Genomic DNA, 16,185 nt, shown 5'->3' with positions numbered 1-16,185 from the left:
GCTGAACAAATAAAATTGCTTGGTCGATAAGAGGCTTAAGGCAGGGAATGCACGAACCTTTAGTTACATGTACCTCTCTAAGAAGGAATCTGGTACTTGATACATGCCATATTTCCATTAGTTGTCAGTTTCTCTCTCTATCATCTCAGGTTTTATGTCCTACCTTTCTCCAATTTTGTTTATATCCTCTCCTTCAGTATTGTTTATATCCACTCTCTCTCCAATTTTGTTTACATCCTCTCCTTCAATTTTAACTGTATCTTCTCCATGATCACTAACCTCTAAATTAGAAGACTTGCTAGGCTCATTGGATTCATCCAAATTCTCAAGAGACTGGGTGTGAGAGGATCCCAGAAAATTATTCCCATAATCACTACTCTCCAAGTTAGATGAACCATTATCATGTTCAGCAGTCTCACCATTGGCATCTACAGTAGCCACAGGAAATGACTGAAATGTGTCCCAATCATCATCATCTCCGTCTTCCTCTTCCACATCAGCAACCATACTTGACATTGGATCACTTGGTTGGAGAGCATCACTGTTGCTAATATTTTGGGGTTGAATTGGTAGTCTAATTGGTAACATAGGCAATGGTGCAGCAGCATCTGATCTTGCTTGTGATGATGTGTTATCCGAAGTGACTGAAGATCGAATGATATCCTGAGGTATGAAAATTTTTTGAGAGGTCACTGATAAATAAATTAAAGACGTTGGGTAAGACAAAATGGAAGCAGACTCGGCAGTTTTTAGAATTAGGATATGACAATCTATTTTTGAAGAAATGAGAGAGGATATCAGTCAAAATAGCCAAGAAAAACAACTCAGTTTTTGCATTATTCAAAGAGTTCTGGGGATCATTCTGAAAGGAGAAACTAGCCACTTCAGGAGATTTAGGAGGCTAACTTTTATTTTAAATGTCATCTTAAGCAATCTCACAAGCATGGAAATTTATAGCCAACAAAGAAGTTTCACAGAAATTTATAGCCAACAAAAAAGTTAAGAGGAAGGAGAGTTTAATGGATTTCCATGTGATGGAATAAACAGTAGAGATCATGGCATGTGTTTCCATTTTTTTTGTTAAAAAATGTGAACACTGAGAATACCTGCAATTGTTGTCGTACAGTCACTGGCATTGCAAGTAAGACGTCTTTGAATTGGGCTGCAGAGGAAGGAATATGAGCAAGGTGTGAAACCAGCTTCTCTGCAATACTATTAACCTCGACAAGCTCCTGAAATTTACATCTATCATTAGACAAATAAACAAACCGTACAGAAGCAGAATCATATGCTTATTCATTTTTATGATATTTTCACCAAATAATACTAATAGATTTCACCAGCAGTATTGGTATTCTAACCAGATAATAATAATAGATTACGTACCTGAGAATATCCTTCAGAAGAAGTTGAGGAGACCATCACTATGGCCTGAAGGAGAAGACTAAGGATATCCTGCTGGCACTCACGGGCTTGTGACAAATTGTGCATAAGAACAAATAGTTTCAGACACTCGCTAATGACTGCCACTGATTCCATGGTCATTGGTTTCTGCTATAAGAGAGAACAACATCCTTTTTTACATATCACAATTGCAATCTAAACTGAGCATGGTCTGAACCTGAAATTTGAACTGAATATACCTGTAATGCGTTTTGAATCAAGGAGAAAATATCCCCAAAGAGCTCCCCGACTAAAAACAAAATAAATGAATGGTCTTCCTTTCCACCAAGCCCTCTCTGAGCAATACTTTTAAGTTTATGCAATCCGACTATTTGGACCTATCAAAGGTGGAAGTTTCTCGATGATTAGAACATACATTTAGTTCATTATTGAACTTTAAATGTTAGTGAGACGTTCAAGATCTGTATAGAAAGAGTTCGACCAAACATTCTACCTGCATATTGGAGTCATTGAGGGTGGATTGGATGCATTTGATGCAACAAAGGTATGCACTAAAACATTTTAGTCCCTCACTGACTTTGGTTTGCTGGAGAAGCTGTATGTTGTGAACTAGTTTGGCAAGAGAAACAGCTTCCTCTAGACAGTCAGAAAGCTTTACCAAAAGAATTTTAGTAGAGTTGCTCTTCTTATTCTCATTCATATGGAAACCCCAGATGCATTGTGAAGACAAATGCATAATGGTACTTGACCAGGCTTTTAAGAGAGTTTCCATATCAGCATTGGCATCACCAACACGGATACTTTCATCTGCATGTAAAGAAATAAATAATGATTACTAAGGGAACATGTATATTTGACAACTGTTTGGAAGATCACAAATTATGTTCCTAGATTAGATACCTCACACCAAGAGGCATTGGAATGGGATTAGAACTTAGTTCTTTCTTTAAAGCGAGATTAGAGATCAGTTCTATTGCAAGGTTTGCCTCTAACCACTTTGGAAGAGCCAAAATGGTTAAAAATATATTTCAATAATCTAGAAATAAGGAACCAGCCTCATGCATATGGATCAGATAAATGTCAATTGACAAAATAGACTGCAATGCAAAAATAAGGTATGAAACCAGTTCACCTACAACAATTATAATGTCTGTCTATGCATATGACAAAAAAAAAAAAAAAATTGAAATTGTTATAAAAAGTTAGAAATTATTTTTATTAAAATATATTTCTTGGTCTAGTTAGGATCTTTTGTAGGGGGGATAACCACATAAAATATATCTGTTGAATATTATCAAATCCAACTTTTATCCTTTCATACCATCTTATTTATTGAAGTGCGAGTTAGTTCAAGTGGAAGGATTTAGGGGCAAGGGGTAGGCCCAAAAAGATGTGGTTGGAAGTAGTTTGGAAAGATATGGGGATTTATGGCTTCATTGAGGGTATGACCTTTAATAGAGCAGAATGGCAGACCAGGATTCGTGCAGCTGACCCAATTAATTGGGAAAAAGCTATGAAGATGATGATACCATCCTATATATTGATGAGCATCAGAGCATTATCATCTTTCCCATTTAGTTGTGAGTTCATTACATTAGCTTTAACTAAGGATCAGAGAAGGGAAGTAATGTTGACTTACAGATTCACAGCAACCAAATATGCATAAGAAAAACAGGTGGACATGAGAGACAAATTTCCTAAGAGATCGATAAAAAATTCAGAAGAAAAAACATGATGCTTACAGAAGCAGCGCATGCCATGAATAAGAAAACATAATAGAAAAGAGCTGATTACAATTCAACTACAATTGCTACCAAGTTTGAGCTGCCTAAATATTTTATAGCAAGTTACAACAAAAAAGGATTCTGGTTTCTTCAAAATCTTTGTAAAGATTACAAGATAGAAATGCATAATCTTGTACACATTGGACAAGGGCAGACTTTATAACCTAGAGAAGTAAAGTTTCAGCGATATCCAGAAATTATAATTAACTGCAAAAGAAAGTTTACCTTCAAAATATTTCCGTAACAAAGCTGTGATCTTCTGTATGAAAGCAATTACAGCTGAAATGGGTGAAGGACATGATGCATCTTTAAGATGAGAGTGACTAGCAGACAATAAAGCCAACAGCACCTTTCTACACTCCTGCAGTTCGATGCAGATTACACACGATCATAAAGAGATAGGTAATTCACATTTTGTACAAATGTAGACTATACAGATCAAAAATCAAACGGTAATTCTAGAAAGTGAATTGAGTTTCAGTAGGACATATAAACTCCTTGACTAGGATCAAGCAATCAAAAACCCCATTGAACAAGAAAACATCTTCTACCCGTAGTTGTACAAGAAGATACTGATACTAAGAATCATAAAAAGAGAAAAAAAATGATGATCAAAATATATTGGAAGAAAGAGAAGATAGACAAGCCACAAGGGAGTTCTTGACAAACCTCAGGCCTCAAGCGACGAAGAGCAGTCTCGACCAGTTCACACGCGGCAGACATCAGTTCTCTATGACCTGGGGCATCTTGTGATAAAGAGCTGACACCAGAACCAAACGATTCACTTATTTCTAACACTTGAAAATCATATATATCTTACTATGTAATGAAATGAAATAATATGCATAGAGCATAGATCACTGCAGGTGGTGTAATCTAAGCTAAGATCACAAATCCAATCAGTGAACAATGGATATATTGACAATGTGAGCTCATGGAATGAATATGACCAAGGCAATATTTACTAAGGAAACTACCTTTGAGGACATTGATGAACATATTTAACACAGAGCTCCATTGTAGCAAAGGAAAACTCTTCACTCTCAAAGTAATCGCCTGGGCAGTAGCACATAATCTGTTGAGAGAAACAATGCAGTTTACAATGAAGTCATGAAAAAAGCAGAAACATACAAACTATTAAGTAACATGCCCAGAATGGGGTTTGTAGCATGTAAAAGACATCTATAATGGATTATACTTTTCAGTGGGAGTGTGTATTGTTTGACTGACCAAGGGCTAGGCGGTCTATAGCTCTGGTCATGTTCGAAGCCCTTACCTCTAGGCATGTGACACTACCAAAAAGGGTTTATAGAAGGTCATCTCTTGTCAAGGTCAGAGAGAAGCCAAGGGATAGTTTGTAGGCTAGGAGAGCTGTGTGGTCTCCTATATATGGATATAAGCCTATGAAAGCTGAGGCTAAATCCTCAACAAACTTCCACATGGCATGTATATATAACAGCTACATTAGCGAGAAGCAACCCTGAAAAGGGATACGTGTACATTTCCATAGCAAGAGTCCCGCTTTGCATTTGAGTGACATGCGCTTAGCTTGCTCATAAAAAAAAGGGGTTGGGGAGGGGGGGACGAGCCAATCATGAACCTTACATGAGACAGTTAGTCATGGGTTTCGTTCGGTTTGAGAAGACAGTTATAGATCATGGTCACTGGGTCAGGTGGAGTGCCCTTATAGTGACTTAGTTTGATCCATCGGTACCAATCCACTTATAGATATTTTCAATATCAGATATGTTAATATGAATTTTATAAAATTTTCAGCATTTTTAAAATTTATTTCTGCTGCAAATTACTTTAAAAATGTAATTCTAAAAATATGGAGGTGAGCCCCATTGGATAGGCATACCTAAGGGTAGGGTCTTGAGGCCCATACAAGGAGGTCAATCCTCTTCTCAAAACACAAAATTGGAGCCTCTCTCTCTCTCTCTCCCCTAATTTCCTCTTTCCTACATGCCCCAAAATTCTCTTTCTCATCTTTGTTCTTATCTATCCTCTCTCTCTCTAGGTGATACGTCACCCCATAAAAAATTAAAGGGGGGAGGGGGGCCACACCACCCTAATTAGGGTTTCATTGTAGAGACGGGGGTACGTGCAACCTGGAAAGAGATGTATTTTCATGGTATGCCGTAGTTTGTTCTAAAGGGGTTTTCTAATGCTTAATGAAACTTCCCGGTTCTGGAAATTCAACAAGACCAATAGGATTGAAGTGCGCTATCGGTCATGAAATCAGGTGTGGGGAGCACTGAGTCCTATGGGGACACCCTAGGCATAATCCAATGATTTGTGTTATTTTTCAGTCTTATTTGCATATATACTTTGTCTTTCCAGGACTATTATTTTTTCTTAAATTGATAGCAGAAGCTCATTTTTTATTCCTGGATTGTGTCTACAAAGGTCCAAAATTGTATTTAGGGTTTTAATAATCATTTACAACAGTGTATTGTGGCACTTATTAGTGGAATTCAGATTCGATAATAAAGAAAAGGAGATTTTTTTTTGAATTTATAGCCTTCAATTTCACATAGCCACATATTTCAGAAATGAAATTGACAAACAAAGTTAACAAATATACAAGTGAGAAATGGTCATGTATGGTTGAGTTCAAAGCTGTTACGTGATATTTGACACAAATGTTCAAGAAAGACAACTGTAAAGGCAGGCACTGTTAAAGCTTTACCTGTGATAAAATGGATAAAATAAGAATAATAATCCTTGATTCTCCCACATCAGCAAGATGTAATACAACCTGCATGCATAAAAAAAATGTAAGCTTCCACATTAAAGGTAAAAAAGTTTACATGCTCCCTCGGGAGCATATGGTACATTCACTCCCTCGGTGAAAAACCCTGTTTAGGAGAATTTTTAGAACCCCCAAATTTGGGGATGCAACCTCCTCAACTACGCACCCAATCTCCAAAAAACATATACAAAGAAAATCATACAGACTTCACATGAACCTAAAAAAAATAACGTCCTAAGATTGAATAGAGACAATCCAACATTTGGATGGTCAGATCAAAGTGTTTAGGAAGTCAAAATCATACTTAAAATCCTTTTTTTCTTTCTTCCTTTGAAAGTACTTATCTGGTAATTCTATAGAGAAAATCCTCATAAGTAGGTCCTTTTCCCTATAGAGTAAGTGTATAGTGTATCCAGCGATACATTAGAAATTGACAATGAACAGAAAATATATGAACATGGACAGTCTATGATTTATTTTTTACCAACAAAGAAATTCTATATTCATTTTAACAAACTTGTGGCTTTAATAATAAATCCAAACCAATCATTTTTCTCCTGTTCAATAGAATCAAGATTAATAATTTATTCATCATGCTGGCTAAGACAATCACAGGAGACAAGAAGCACATTGCGGTTTACATCGAACCTTCCTACCAAATCAGGAAACATGCACAAAGGGAAGAATTAAAGCACCTGCAAGAGCTCAGTGCAGAGGTCCAACGAAAGCATTTGCTTATCATAAAACAAATTAGTCGAAAGAGATTTTACAGCAATCAAGGCAACTTCAAATAGTTTCTCTCTAAAACGGTTCAGCTCTTCAGCTAATAGATCTCCACTGACAAATTTACTGGAATTAATAAACCGCAGAACTTTTTTCTCCTCTCTTCGTTGTTGGCCCAGAAATAGTGTAAGTAATGCAAAGCCCCAGAGGAAATTAAATTCCAGGCTGTCTAATCTGAATTTGTTGTATCCAGATATATCAGCATTCTTGTCAAATGAATGCTCTGCACCAGAATCGGGATATCCATCACGTTCAGATTGCATAGGAGCACAATCCAAAGTAACTGCTTGTAGAACTACCGGCCAGGCTTCATTTAGACATGGTCGCACCATTGATGAAACCAATGGAGATTCAATACCATCTAGAAATGGCTTGTACTGGAAAGAAAAAAATACACAACAAGTTATAGGGGAATAATCCTGTCATAATTTTTGGTATCATTAACAGATATAGAAACTTACATTACTTTCAGACTGGAAACCAAAGAGAATGAAGCTATAGTCCTTAAGTATCTGCATCCAGTATTTTCCAAGAATGCTTGACCTCTTTGAGAAAAGTGGTAGCAATAGAGCATATTCATCAGGAAGCTTGTAAGGCTCCGTTCTCAAGTAGTTATAAGTGTAACATTTGACAGAAGCATGGGCTGCAAGAAGCCGTATCTTTATCTGAAAAGATATTATCAACCATTTTTACCTCAAATTCATCATACATTTGTATGCACAGTTGATAAGCAAGGGCATACTGCAACAACGATGGGACAAAAAACCTACCATAAAATACAAAAAAACTACAATAAATGATAACATGGTGATAGGAGTTACAGACAATTCAGACCTTGCAAACAACCCATTCAGCGAATGATGGATAGTAGAGATCTTTAAAGTCATCCAAAGGCCTTGAGATCAACGAGTATAATCGTTGAACTGCAACCCGATCCCCACTGGTGATGTTGCTTGTTAGAATCTGGGATTTTAAGTACAAAAATTATTGCAAACTGAATAACACAACTTCTAAATAAACTCTTGAAACTCAAAAATAAAAAGTCCAATTTTCTACCTTTGTGGCTAGCTGCAGGCCTGATTCTAGAAGAACAGGGCCGACAGATACATCCAGGGCAGTTCTAACAGCAGAAACAAGCTGAGCCTACATTTCGAAGGGAACATATCTTAATAAAATTAAATGGTTAATTGGACTTATAGTCCAAGAGATAAATTCTTGAACATGGAAAACAGTGTTCTCTAGGCATATAATCCAACACAACATGATCTTAGCAGCTCCAAAACACAATTTAACATAACAGTATGATTTGTGTACTGCAATTTGATTACATTACAGTTGAAAGGGAAATTTGATAGGTAAACCTGAGGCACACCTGATATTGTTCCATCAGAAGGTGTCCGGGAAGCTCTGGATCTGGCGCACTCTCAAACTGACAAGAAAAAATTAAAGTCAAATTGAATAATCAATTTCAGAATGGAACAACAACGTCCCATGTTACAAATATAGGGATGTCAGTAATGCTAAGATGAATATCACCACAATGAATATCAATCAACTATTTCACTAAAGATATTATTTGACTAGAGTATGTAAAACAAATAATATATCATTAAAACATACAAAGCAAGAGACTTTCACAAGAAATCCTAATATTCTGCCCAAAATTGGTCCTTCAGGAATATTAGCAGTTCTCCCACGAGGTTGTGGCTTAACTCTCCTCCTATCTGGCCAGTTCACAATGGTTTTTAAAAGGAATAGCAAACCTTTTACATCACCAAGCAACAACTTCACATATAAAAGCCAGATGTTTGAGACTAATTAGTTCTTCATGCCCAGGGATGTATGTAAACAAATACCTAAATCCCAATTCCTTTTACAGTTTAATTATCATGTCAATAATAATATTATGAACAACAAATAAATTTGAAACGCACAATGCTCCAAATGCTCAGGGATCCAAGACAACTATATAATACATAAAATAGATTGCGAAATTTTTATTCTAGAGAAAATATCAAAGGGAGAACAAGCATGAATAATACCACAGTAGGTAACGCAGTTTAAGATGAATTAGGTTTTCCCTGTCTATATGCAATGAATCTATTTGGAGGAAGTGATGCAAGTGATTGTGAAAATATACCAGTAGGATCTATTCTCATCAGAAATCCCTAAGAAATATTTGCAGTGGAGTGGAAGAAGTGTGATGCAAGATAGACAGATGGTGGTATTATGTAAATCTAGCAAAATTTTGAAAGATTATTAACTGGAGTAAACTAAAAAGAAAAAGCCTCACTTGCTTCATCTTATATTATACATAAGGACAAGTGGGAGGAATTTCTAGTTATCACAAAAGCTAAGAAATACTACTTAATTAAAAAAAAATGCAGAAACCTCAAATTATTGAAACAATTGAGAACTTCCACTTCCACTCATTGAAGACACAATAACATGCCTCTACTATTTGTAACCTTCATATTAGGAAGGTTCAAACAGATAACACTACGAGAAACAGTAACATCAGGCCACCAACTAGTAAAGTGTACCTTCTCCATAATGGTACTTAAAAGTGTAACTCCTAATGGTTGCATGTTCTCCAACTGGCTGGTGCTTATCTGTACAAAAGAGACATTTCAAGATACTTGTAAGACTAGAGAACTTGAATGTAGACATCAAAAAATAAAGAGAAAGAAACAATTTTTTTTTTTTTTTGAGAAACAGTTAACTTAAGAAATTAAATTTTATGACTACATATTGTACCTGATAAGCAAGTGCTACTAGCTCCTGGATGTGCAATACTAGCCAATAATTGGTGGTTGCACCCCCATCATCAAGCAGACGAGCTCTTGCCAAAGAGAGGTCAAAATGTGCAGGATCTGCTCCAACTGCAAGAGGAAGATGATTCAAGCACCTGCATAGAAGATAAGTTCTGTCAGAGAAAGTAATAAAGACATCACAAGACACCAAACTATCCAACAAACAAAACCAATAAAAGTTCTTAACCAAAAAGGAAAGTGCATAAAACAACCAACAACCAAGAGTTCTCTAAAGTATCTTTGATTGATATAATTAACAACTAACTTAATGGATGATTTCTTTCTAAAACAAAAAGGTATATAATACAAACCAGCAACCGAACAACAAAGATTTCATGGGATCCACAAGCACAACATGAATGCCAGTTCCGTAATGATCACTGACATCAATTACTGAGTATCCGAAGAAATATTTCCCAACTACTCGTAGACATTCAATATTATTGTATACAATACGGACACAAGTTCTGTTTTCCTCCCTTAAGCTGATGTATCCCTTCATGGAAGGTGTGACAACCTTATTACAGATTTAATTGGCTTGGTAGATGAACCTATACTGAGATTCCACCACCTAAGCTTCACATGATAATAAAAAACATGTATCCGGCATGCATCACAATGATAAATAGGTTTACTCTTGTCCATTACTCATCATAAGATGCAAGAACCAGAGTTAGCTTTTTTTTTGGTAGGACAAGATTCAAGCATACCTTTTCTTTGGAGAAAGTGTATGCCAATAGTTAACTCCATTGATCAGATTATGGCTCAAGGCAGGCACTAGTTAGCATCATGTTCTTCTTGGGAACTAAAGCTGAAATCCTTGCTTTATGTATGGTTCGTAAGAGAAACATTTAAATAAAAATCTAAGGTTGGGAGCTCTAACTTAAGCAAGAAGAATGAATATACAGAAGGGGCAATGCTCCAAGTCTGAGCCCATCAATTGATCTGCCAACCTTGTGGGCACTTGGAACCCAGTCAACAAGATATAAAAGTTATGCTTATTACGTGTGGCTTGGGTGAAACAGATAACAAAAACTAGATGAAAAAACAAATATCAGGCAAAAGAAAAACATTACAAATGGAAGTACAATCTGCAAACAAGGATAATGAATTGTAGTGAAAAACATATTCACATACTCTGCAGCGAAAACACGGGTTCGATAACGCAGATGCATGTCATTTTTCAAATTTGCTTTGCTTGAATCTGGCACATGTCCATTTCTAGAGCTAGTAATCATATCTTCATCATCTTCTCCATAATACATTTTGGAATCACTATCAGAATTTATGTTTACAGTTTGAGCAGTAGTCCGCTTTGCAGATGTTGTAAGAACCTGCATTATACTTAGTACATTAGATTTGGAACTCCTACTGAAATGGAGACAAAGCATGGGTTGCTTAAAAATTATTAGTGGGCAGTCCATGAGTTAGAATAGTGATGTTTCATTTTACAGTGATATCAGCTAAAAAAATTGGAGGAAGACGAAGAGAGTAAAAATTCCAAATGAATGATATAGCAAGATCATCAAGCATAAGGACTAAGCAATTAAAAAAAAAAAAGATTATAGGGAACTGGATGGCCCACAATATAACTACATATGCAAAATCTCGTTTGTTGGATGTAAGTGAGATTATAGAAAAAGCACTCATTTTCTTATTCCAGAGATTTAGAATGCCAAGGAAGCAACACATCTAAAACATTAAATACTATGCTCCTAAGCTAAGACACCAATGCAACGTGAAGTTACTGTAGACAATATGCACGTAATCAGGACTGCAGAAAAATTAACAAGTATGATACCAAATGGGTCACAAATAAGCCCACCAAAATGTGCTAAATGTGATAGCTACACATTTACTATCCTTTTCCATCGAATATAAGGTTTCACTTATTCTGAATTAATAAGAGCCGAGTATGAGATACAAACCATCTAATTCACAAGCTTAAATTGCAAGCAATAAATAGATTGTCCACATGTAGATAAAATAGGTGGAACAATTTCTGAATACACATTAAGTACAGTCCAAAGAGCGTCGGATTACAAACAATTGGAATGATATGGATGTTGTCAACTGCAAAAGGATTTCGGGCAGCCAAAGTAAAGCTAAGAAGGAGATAAAACAAATAGTCTTCAATGAAGGAAAACAGCAGTGTGGTCTTGTGCTTTGGTGCTAGATTTGCTTCTTGTCAGCGGGGAAGAGGCAAGATGTTAAAATAATATGCGGTCCAAAAAATACTTTCAAGTACTGGGAAAAAGAAGAAACAAAAGAAGTTTAAACCCTTAAATGAGAACGACATGGTCTATGGATGATGTTCCAGTTACTTGAAACATCACAGAGAAAACTAAGCAGCACAAAACTTGTAAAGAAATCACATATGAGAAGCCTAGAGAGTGTCACTCAATATTTGGTGCTACATTGCTAGATTATGCATTATAATTTCTTGGAGAGGACAAAAAGCCTTACCACATTACGACATATTTCTATCCAACGGTAGGGACGCATAGGGCATGACGCATAGAGCAGTCGTATAATTGTTGAGCACACCAAATTTCCGATCCTACAATATTATAATTCCATTTTGTGAGCGCTGCATATAAAATATTATTTAGCCACCTCATAACATCCATCTCATAGCTAGATATTTAGGACAAAAAATGCATTTCCAATTGAAACTAGAAAATATTTTTGACTATGTACTTTTCCGACCAAGCCCGGGCAAAAGGGGTGGGTTGTTTAAGGTAGGCCGCCAATGTAAAACTTCGCCAAAAATTTCCACGAATCCGTTATCTGACGATAATGATGATAACTTTTCTGACCAATAGTAAGTCTGGTGACATTTACAAGCCTGGAGATAGTGTTTGGGTTCTACATGATGTACTATGGAGAGAAGAACCTGATAGTCAAGGGAAAATGACTCAATTCACCCATTTTATTTAAGGAGGTGTCTTATATGTGTGGATCACACTTCATCACAAGAAGGTTCAGCTGAAGGAGTTGCCGCTGCAATGTCTGAAGAAGATGGTGGTGATGTGATATCAATAGAAGCAGAAGTAGAAGGTGGAAGTATCAAAGCTGGCAAGCATTGATAGGTGATAACTGATAAGTGGCTTTTGTTGTTGATGAGTATCGAGATATGGGCAAAAGCTATTGGTAATTGGATCTTTACTGGAACCATTGGTTCATCACCTGGGAGGCCACTCAAATAAACATGCCGGAACATATGTATCCTCTTGGTTCTAGGGCTCAAACATATGCAATTTTTATAGTACTCGTCATACCTACAAGCCTCCAAATTTCAGCTTTTGGTTCAAATTTATGGCATACAGATTTCCAATATGGACATAGCATATGCATCAAAAATTTCCTAAACATGAATAATCATGATGGACTTAATCTAGCATAAAACAGTGGAGTATGCCCTCCCACCACCGCCCCCCTTAAAAAACCAAAAAGCAATAAAAGAAAAAGAAAAAGTGCATTGAATGGCAGCCTGTTAATCAAGAAAAACAGCTGTATGAAACACCTTGGTCCAAAGGTTTACTCTCAATCCACTCTAATGCATCATGGAGAGGGCAATTTTGATCATATTCCCGTCCTTTGTTCAGCGATACCATTTTGTGCAGGTGTGTGTGGGTAAGACTTTTAGCATGTTATCCCATTATCGAGGAGAAATCTAGTAAAGGCGTTGGAAGTGTTTCATCCCCACCATCACTTTGGAGATGAATGATTTTTGAAGAAAAATAGGTTTCAACATAAGCTTTTAGCAAACGAAATTACAGACTTCAGGTTTAGACTTATGAAAAAAATATCCACATAAAACAACTGTGGTCATCAATAAAAGTAGCAAAAAAGTGAAATTGACAAAGAACTCCTAGAGGATGGCTCCAAAACATCAGTTTTCTAATTCAAAGAGGTATGAAGCTCTTTTATTATGACTAAGTAATGAGAGCCATGACTTTTACATACTTGACAGCAAGGACACAGAGAGACTTTAATTGTGGACTTCTACAAGAACAGCAATAGTCCATTTACATATAGATTGTGAGGCAAACCAAAATGACAATGACCCAAGCAGCAATGCCACAAATCAGCAGCACTAGTATTGGAGACATACACATAAAAACGGACATTGACACCTTCGAGGAATTTCAAGCTTCATCCACTATGTAAAGATCCGTACATTTCTTCCCTTCAACATATATCCTGTTCGTGTGAAGATCCTTCATGAAAACAGATGACACAGAAAAAGCAACACAACCATGTGACTGATCAGCTAGTTGTGGCACAGAAATCAAATTACATTTGATATGAGGCACGAGTAAAGTGTTACATAGATGCAGGGAGCGAGGACTGGAAATCGATGTAGCTCCTAACTGTGTGATAAAGTGGATCTTACTATCACCAGTAACTAGCGTACCTTTTCCTCGATAAGGGGAAAAATAGAGAGCTTATTTGGAATGGCTTGCTGTGCGTGAATCCAGGATCCAAGAATCATTATCAAAAGCGTGCACATTGAGCTGAGACATAGCAGCAGTTAGGGCTTCATGCTGTCCATGGATGGCGGATGAAGCCCTTCCTATCTTGGAGAAGCTGAAGCGCCTGTCCCAAAGATAAAGCATTTAATGTATTATCAAATGCTGCTACACAGTTGGCAAATCACAAGACCACTCTAAGTAGGCTGAGAACCTGTTGAAGAAGGAGAGGCAAAAGTCCATGACCAGCTTTCTTTCATGGCCTCTGCCACGAATATTTCCTGATGACGTATTCGATACTTCATGAGTGTCTGCCGGCATATCCTCCTTGAGATGTGATTTGGATGATAAACAGTGATTCATACTGAAGTAATAAAGGCCAGAGTTCATCAAAGAAGAGTTGGGGAACACGCATGGTTATCAAAATGATGAACATATTGTATTCTGGTCCAAGTCGAACTAATGTTTGCATTATCTTATTGTGTTAGAACAGAGGATTTCCTATACCACCCACTGGTTTTGCAGAAACTTGGACTTGTTAGGTACTCAGTGATGGAGGACAAGTTATGCTTGCTATTTTGAAGATCGACCTCCAATTGATAAAGTCGTGCATTGGAAGCTTGAGAGTAGGACTTGTGTAAAAGCTCCCATAATTCTATGGCAGCCAATTAAAGCAACAATTCCTGTGAAAGTGTAGAGGTGATGCATGCAACCAAAGTTTAACCACTCTTAATCCATGGGACAGCCAAGATTCAAAACTGCCACTATCTTGCTGTCACCATTCTCATTCTTCTTCACGAAGTAAAAATTCCAATGGGATAGGAAATGGTCTATCAAGGTGTCCCAAAAGATCATGTTCTTGAGTAAGCGGACAATTTGACTTTCAAACCAGGAACTTGGTACCATCAAGTTCGTTTGGAATGAGTTAGGGCAAGAGATGGGTTAACAAAAGTTGACATGAAGTAGATTCGGTGAAATGGGTCAGAAGAAGATGAGTGAACAACGTGAGTAGACCGTAAGATTAGGGTTTAAAGATCAAGGAAGAAAGAGAGTTTTGGTTAGAGTTTTAAAAGCGAAATTGATGCAAAACAAAACTCATCATCATCATCATCATTCGAGCCTTATCCCAAGTATTTGGGGTCCGCTACACCAATATTGTTCCACCGCTCCACTCTATCGCGAGCCATACCCACAGTCGAACTATAAGTCACCATATCTCTTCTCATTACATCCTTCCATGTCCTTTCGAGCTTTCTCCTTGCAGTTTTAGAGCCTTCCATTTAAACTAAATCGTCCCTCCTAACCGGTGCTGTTTTAGGTCGATGCCGCATATGGGCAGACCACCAAGTCTACTTTCCCTATCTTATTGCTTATTGAATTCAAGCATAAGTTCTCTCATATATGTTCAATTCGAACTCTATCTTTTTTTGCCTGGTCACTCATCCATCTCAACATCCTCATCTCAGCTACACTCATTCTATAGATTTGTTGTTTCTTGACTGCCCAACATTCCATCCCATAAAGCATTGTTGATCTTACAGCGATCTTATAGAACTTCCCCTTCAGTTTTATTGGTATGCAGAATAAAATTATTTTATTTTAAATGTTTGCTTAATTTCAAAGGATGAATATTTTAATTTTAATTTAAGGATTTCTTTTAGGATTTCTAAGTTTTTTACGGATTTTAAGGTTTTCTTTTTAATACTTTTAGGATTTTACGGCGCACACTGATCTTATTGGCCTCGCTGAATTTTCTGAGCCAATAAGCTACCCAAGGAATACCTCACAGAACTTGGGTTTTAGCGAGCATAAACACAAATTTCTAGACCCTTGTGTAGCACCTCTCCTAACTTACTAGGGCTGTGTGTGTCCCATTTCTATCTATAGGGTGGTGCGTGCCACCCCTACAGCCTCCTACAGCCTTATGGAGGGTGGCGAGCCACCTAGAGAGAGAAGAGAGAGAGTAGGGTGTGGATATATATATATATATATATATATATAGAGAGAGAGAGAGAGAGAAAGAGAGGCTAGAAAAATAGTGTATGGAAATCGGGGTCCCCCCCCCTCTTACAGGCCTCAAAGGCCCTACGTATGCCTATCCAAAATTGTAACTCATCATGACCAATAGGATTTTAGGATGTCTGTGAGGTGAGAGGATTAAATCTAAGCCA

At 37.0% G+C, this 16,185-nt stretch overlaps 1 protein-coding gene and 1 long non-coding RNA gene across 25 annotated transcripts in view; both read right to left on the bottom strand.

Annotated features, from left to right (window-relative positions):
* SWEETIE (HEAT repeat-containing protein) overlaps nucleotides 1-16,185 on the bottom strand; it is an 82,611-nt gene continuing 66,426 nt past the window's right edge. For 15 of the 24 annotated variants that reach the window (XM_088865543.1, XM_088865551.1, XM_088865545.1 and 12 more), the window contains 18 exons: nucleotides 12,006-12,099; nucleotides 10,677-10,873; nucleotides 9,484-9,634; nucleotides 9,270-9,338; nucleotides 8,099-8,155; nucleotides 7,783-7,869; nucleotides 7,561-7,689; nucleotides 7,188-7,391; nucleotides 6,639-7,103; nucleotides 5,881-5,949; nucleotides 4,166-4,263; nucleotides 3,858-3,948; nucleotides 3,414-3,549; nucleotides 1,898-2,211; nucleotides 1,644-1,781; nucleotides 1,387-1,554; nucleotides 1,107-1,232; nucleotides 1-663 (listed from right to left, as the gene is read on the bottom strand). In XM_088865543.1, the coding sequence (XP_088721669.1) occupies nucleotides 160-663; nucleotides 1,107-1,232; nucleotides 1,387-1,554; nucleotides 1,644-1,781; nucleotides 1,898-2,211; nucleotides 3,414-3,549; nucleotides 3,858-3,948; nucleotides 4,166-4,263; nucleotides 5,881-5,949; nucleotides 6,639-7,103; nucleotides 7,188-7,391; nucleotides 7,561-7,689; nucleotides 7,783-7,869; nucleotides 8,099-8,155; nucleotides 9,270-9,338; nucleotides 9,484-9,634; nucleotides 10,677-10,873; nucleotides 12,006-12,099 (3,097 nt within the window). In that variant the 3' untranslated portion in view covers nucleotides 1-159. Of the gene's footprint in view, nucleotides 664-1,106; nucleotides 1,233-1,386; nucleotides 1,555-1,643; nucleotides 1,782-1,897; nucleotides 2,212-3,413; nucleotides 3,550-3,857; nucleotides 3,949-4,165; nucleotides 4,264-5,880; nucleotides 5,950-6,638; nucleotides 7,104-7,187; nucleotides 7,392-7,560; nucleotides 7,690-7,782; nucleotides 7,870-8,098; nucleotides 8,156-9,269; nucleotides 9,339-9,483; nucleotides 9,635-10,676; nucleotides 10,874-12,005; nucleotides 12,100-16,185 lie in introns of those variants that run through there. The other 9 variants (XM_088865544.1, XM_088865546.1, XM_088865548.1 and 6 more) reach the window with 2 other exon arrangements.
* On the bottom strand, nucleotides 13,656-14,378 carry LOC148782568 (uncharacterized). The gene is made up of 3 exons (XR_016054716.1): nucleotides 14,229-14,378; nucleotides 13,960-14,141; nucleotides 13,656-13,762 (listed from the first exon to the last, which is right to left on the bottom strand). It is a non-coding gene; the product is annotated as an uncharacterized LOC148782568 (long non-coding RNA).

The sequence above is a fragment of the Amborella trichopoda genome, chromosome 4 (assembly GCF_054954075.1).
Source record: "Amborella trichopoda isolate Santa Cruz 75 chromosome 4, AtrichopodaSantaCruz75HAP2 v2.0, whole genome shotgun sequence".
Taxonomy (NCBI): Eukaryota; Viridiplantae; Streptophyta; class Magnoliopsida; order Amborellales; family Amborellaceae; genus Amborella; species Amborella trichopoda.
This window is presented reverse-complemented; position numbering and strand designations above follow the sequence as displayed.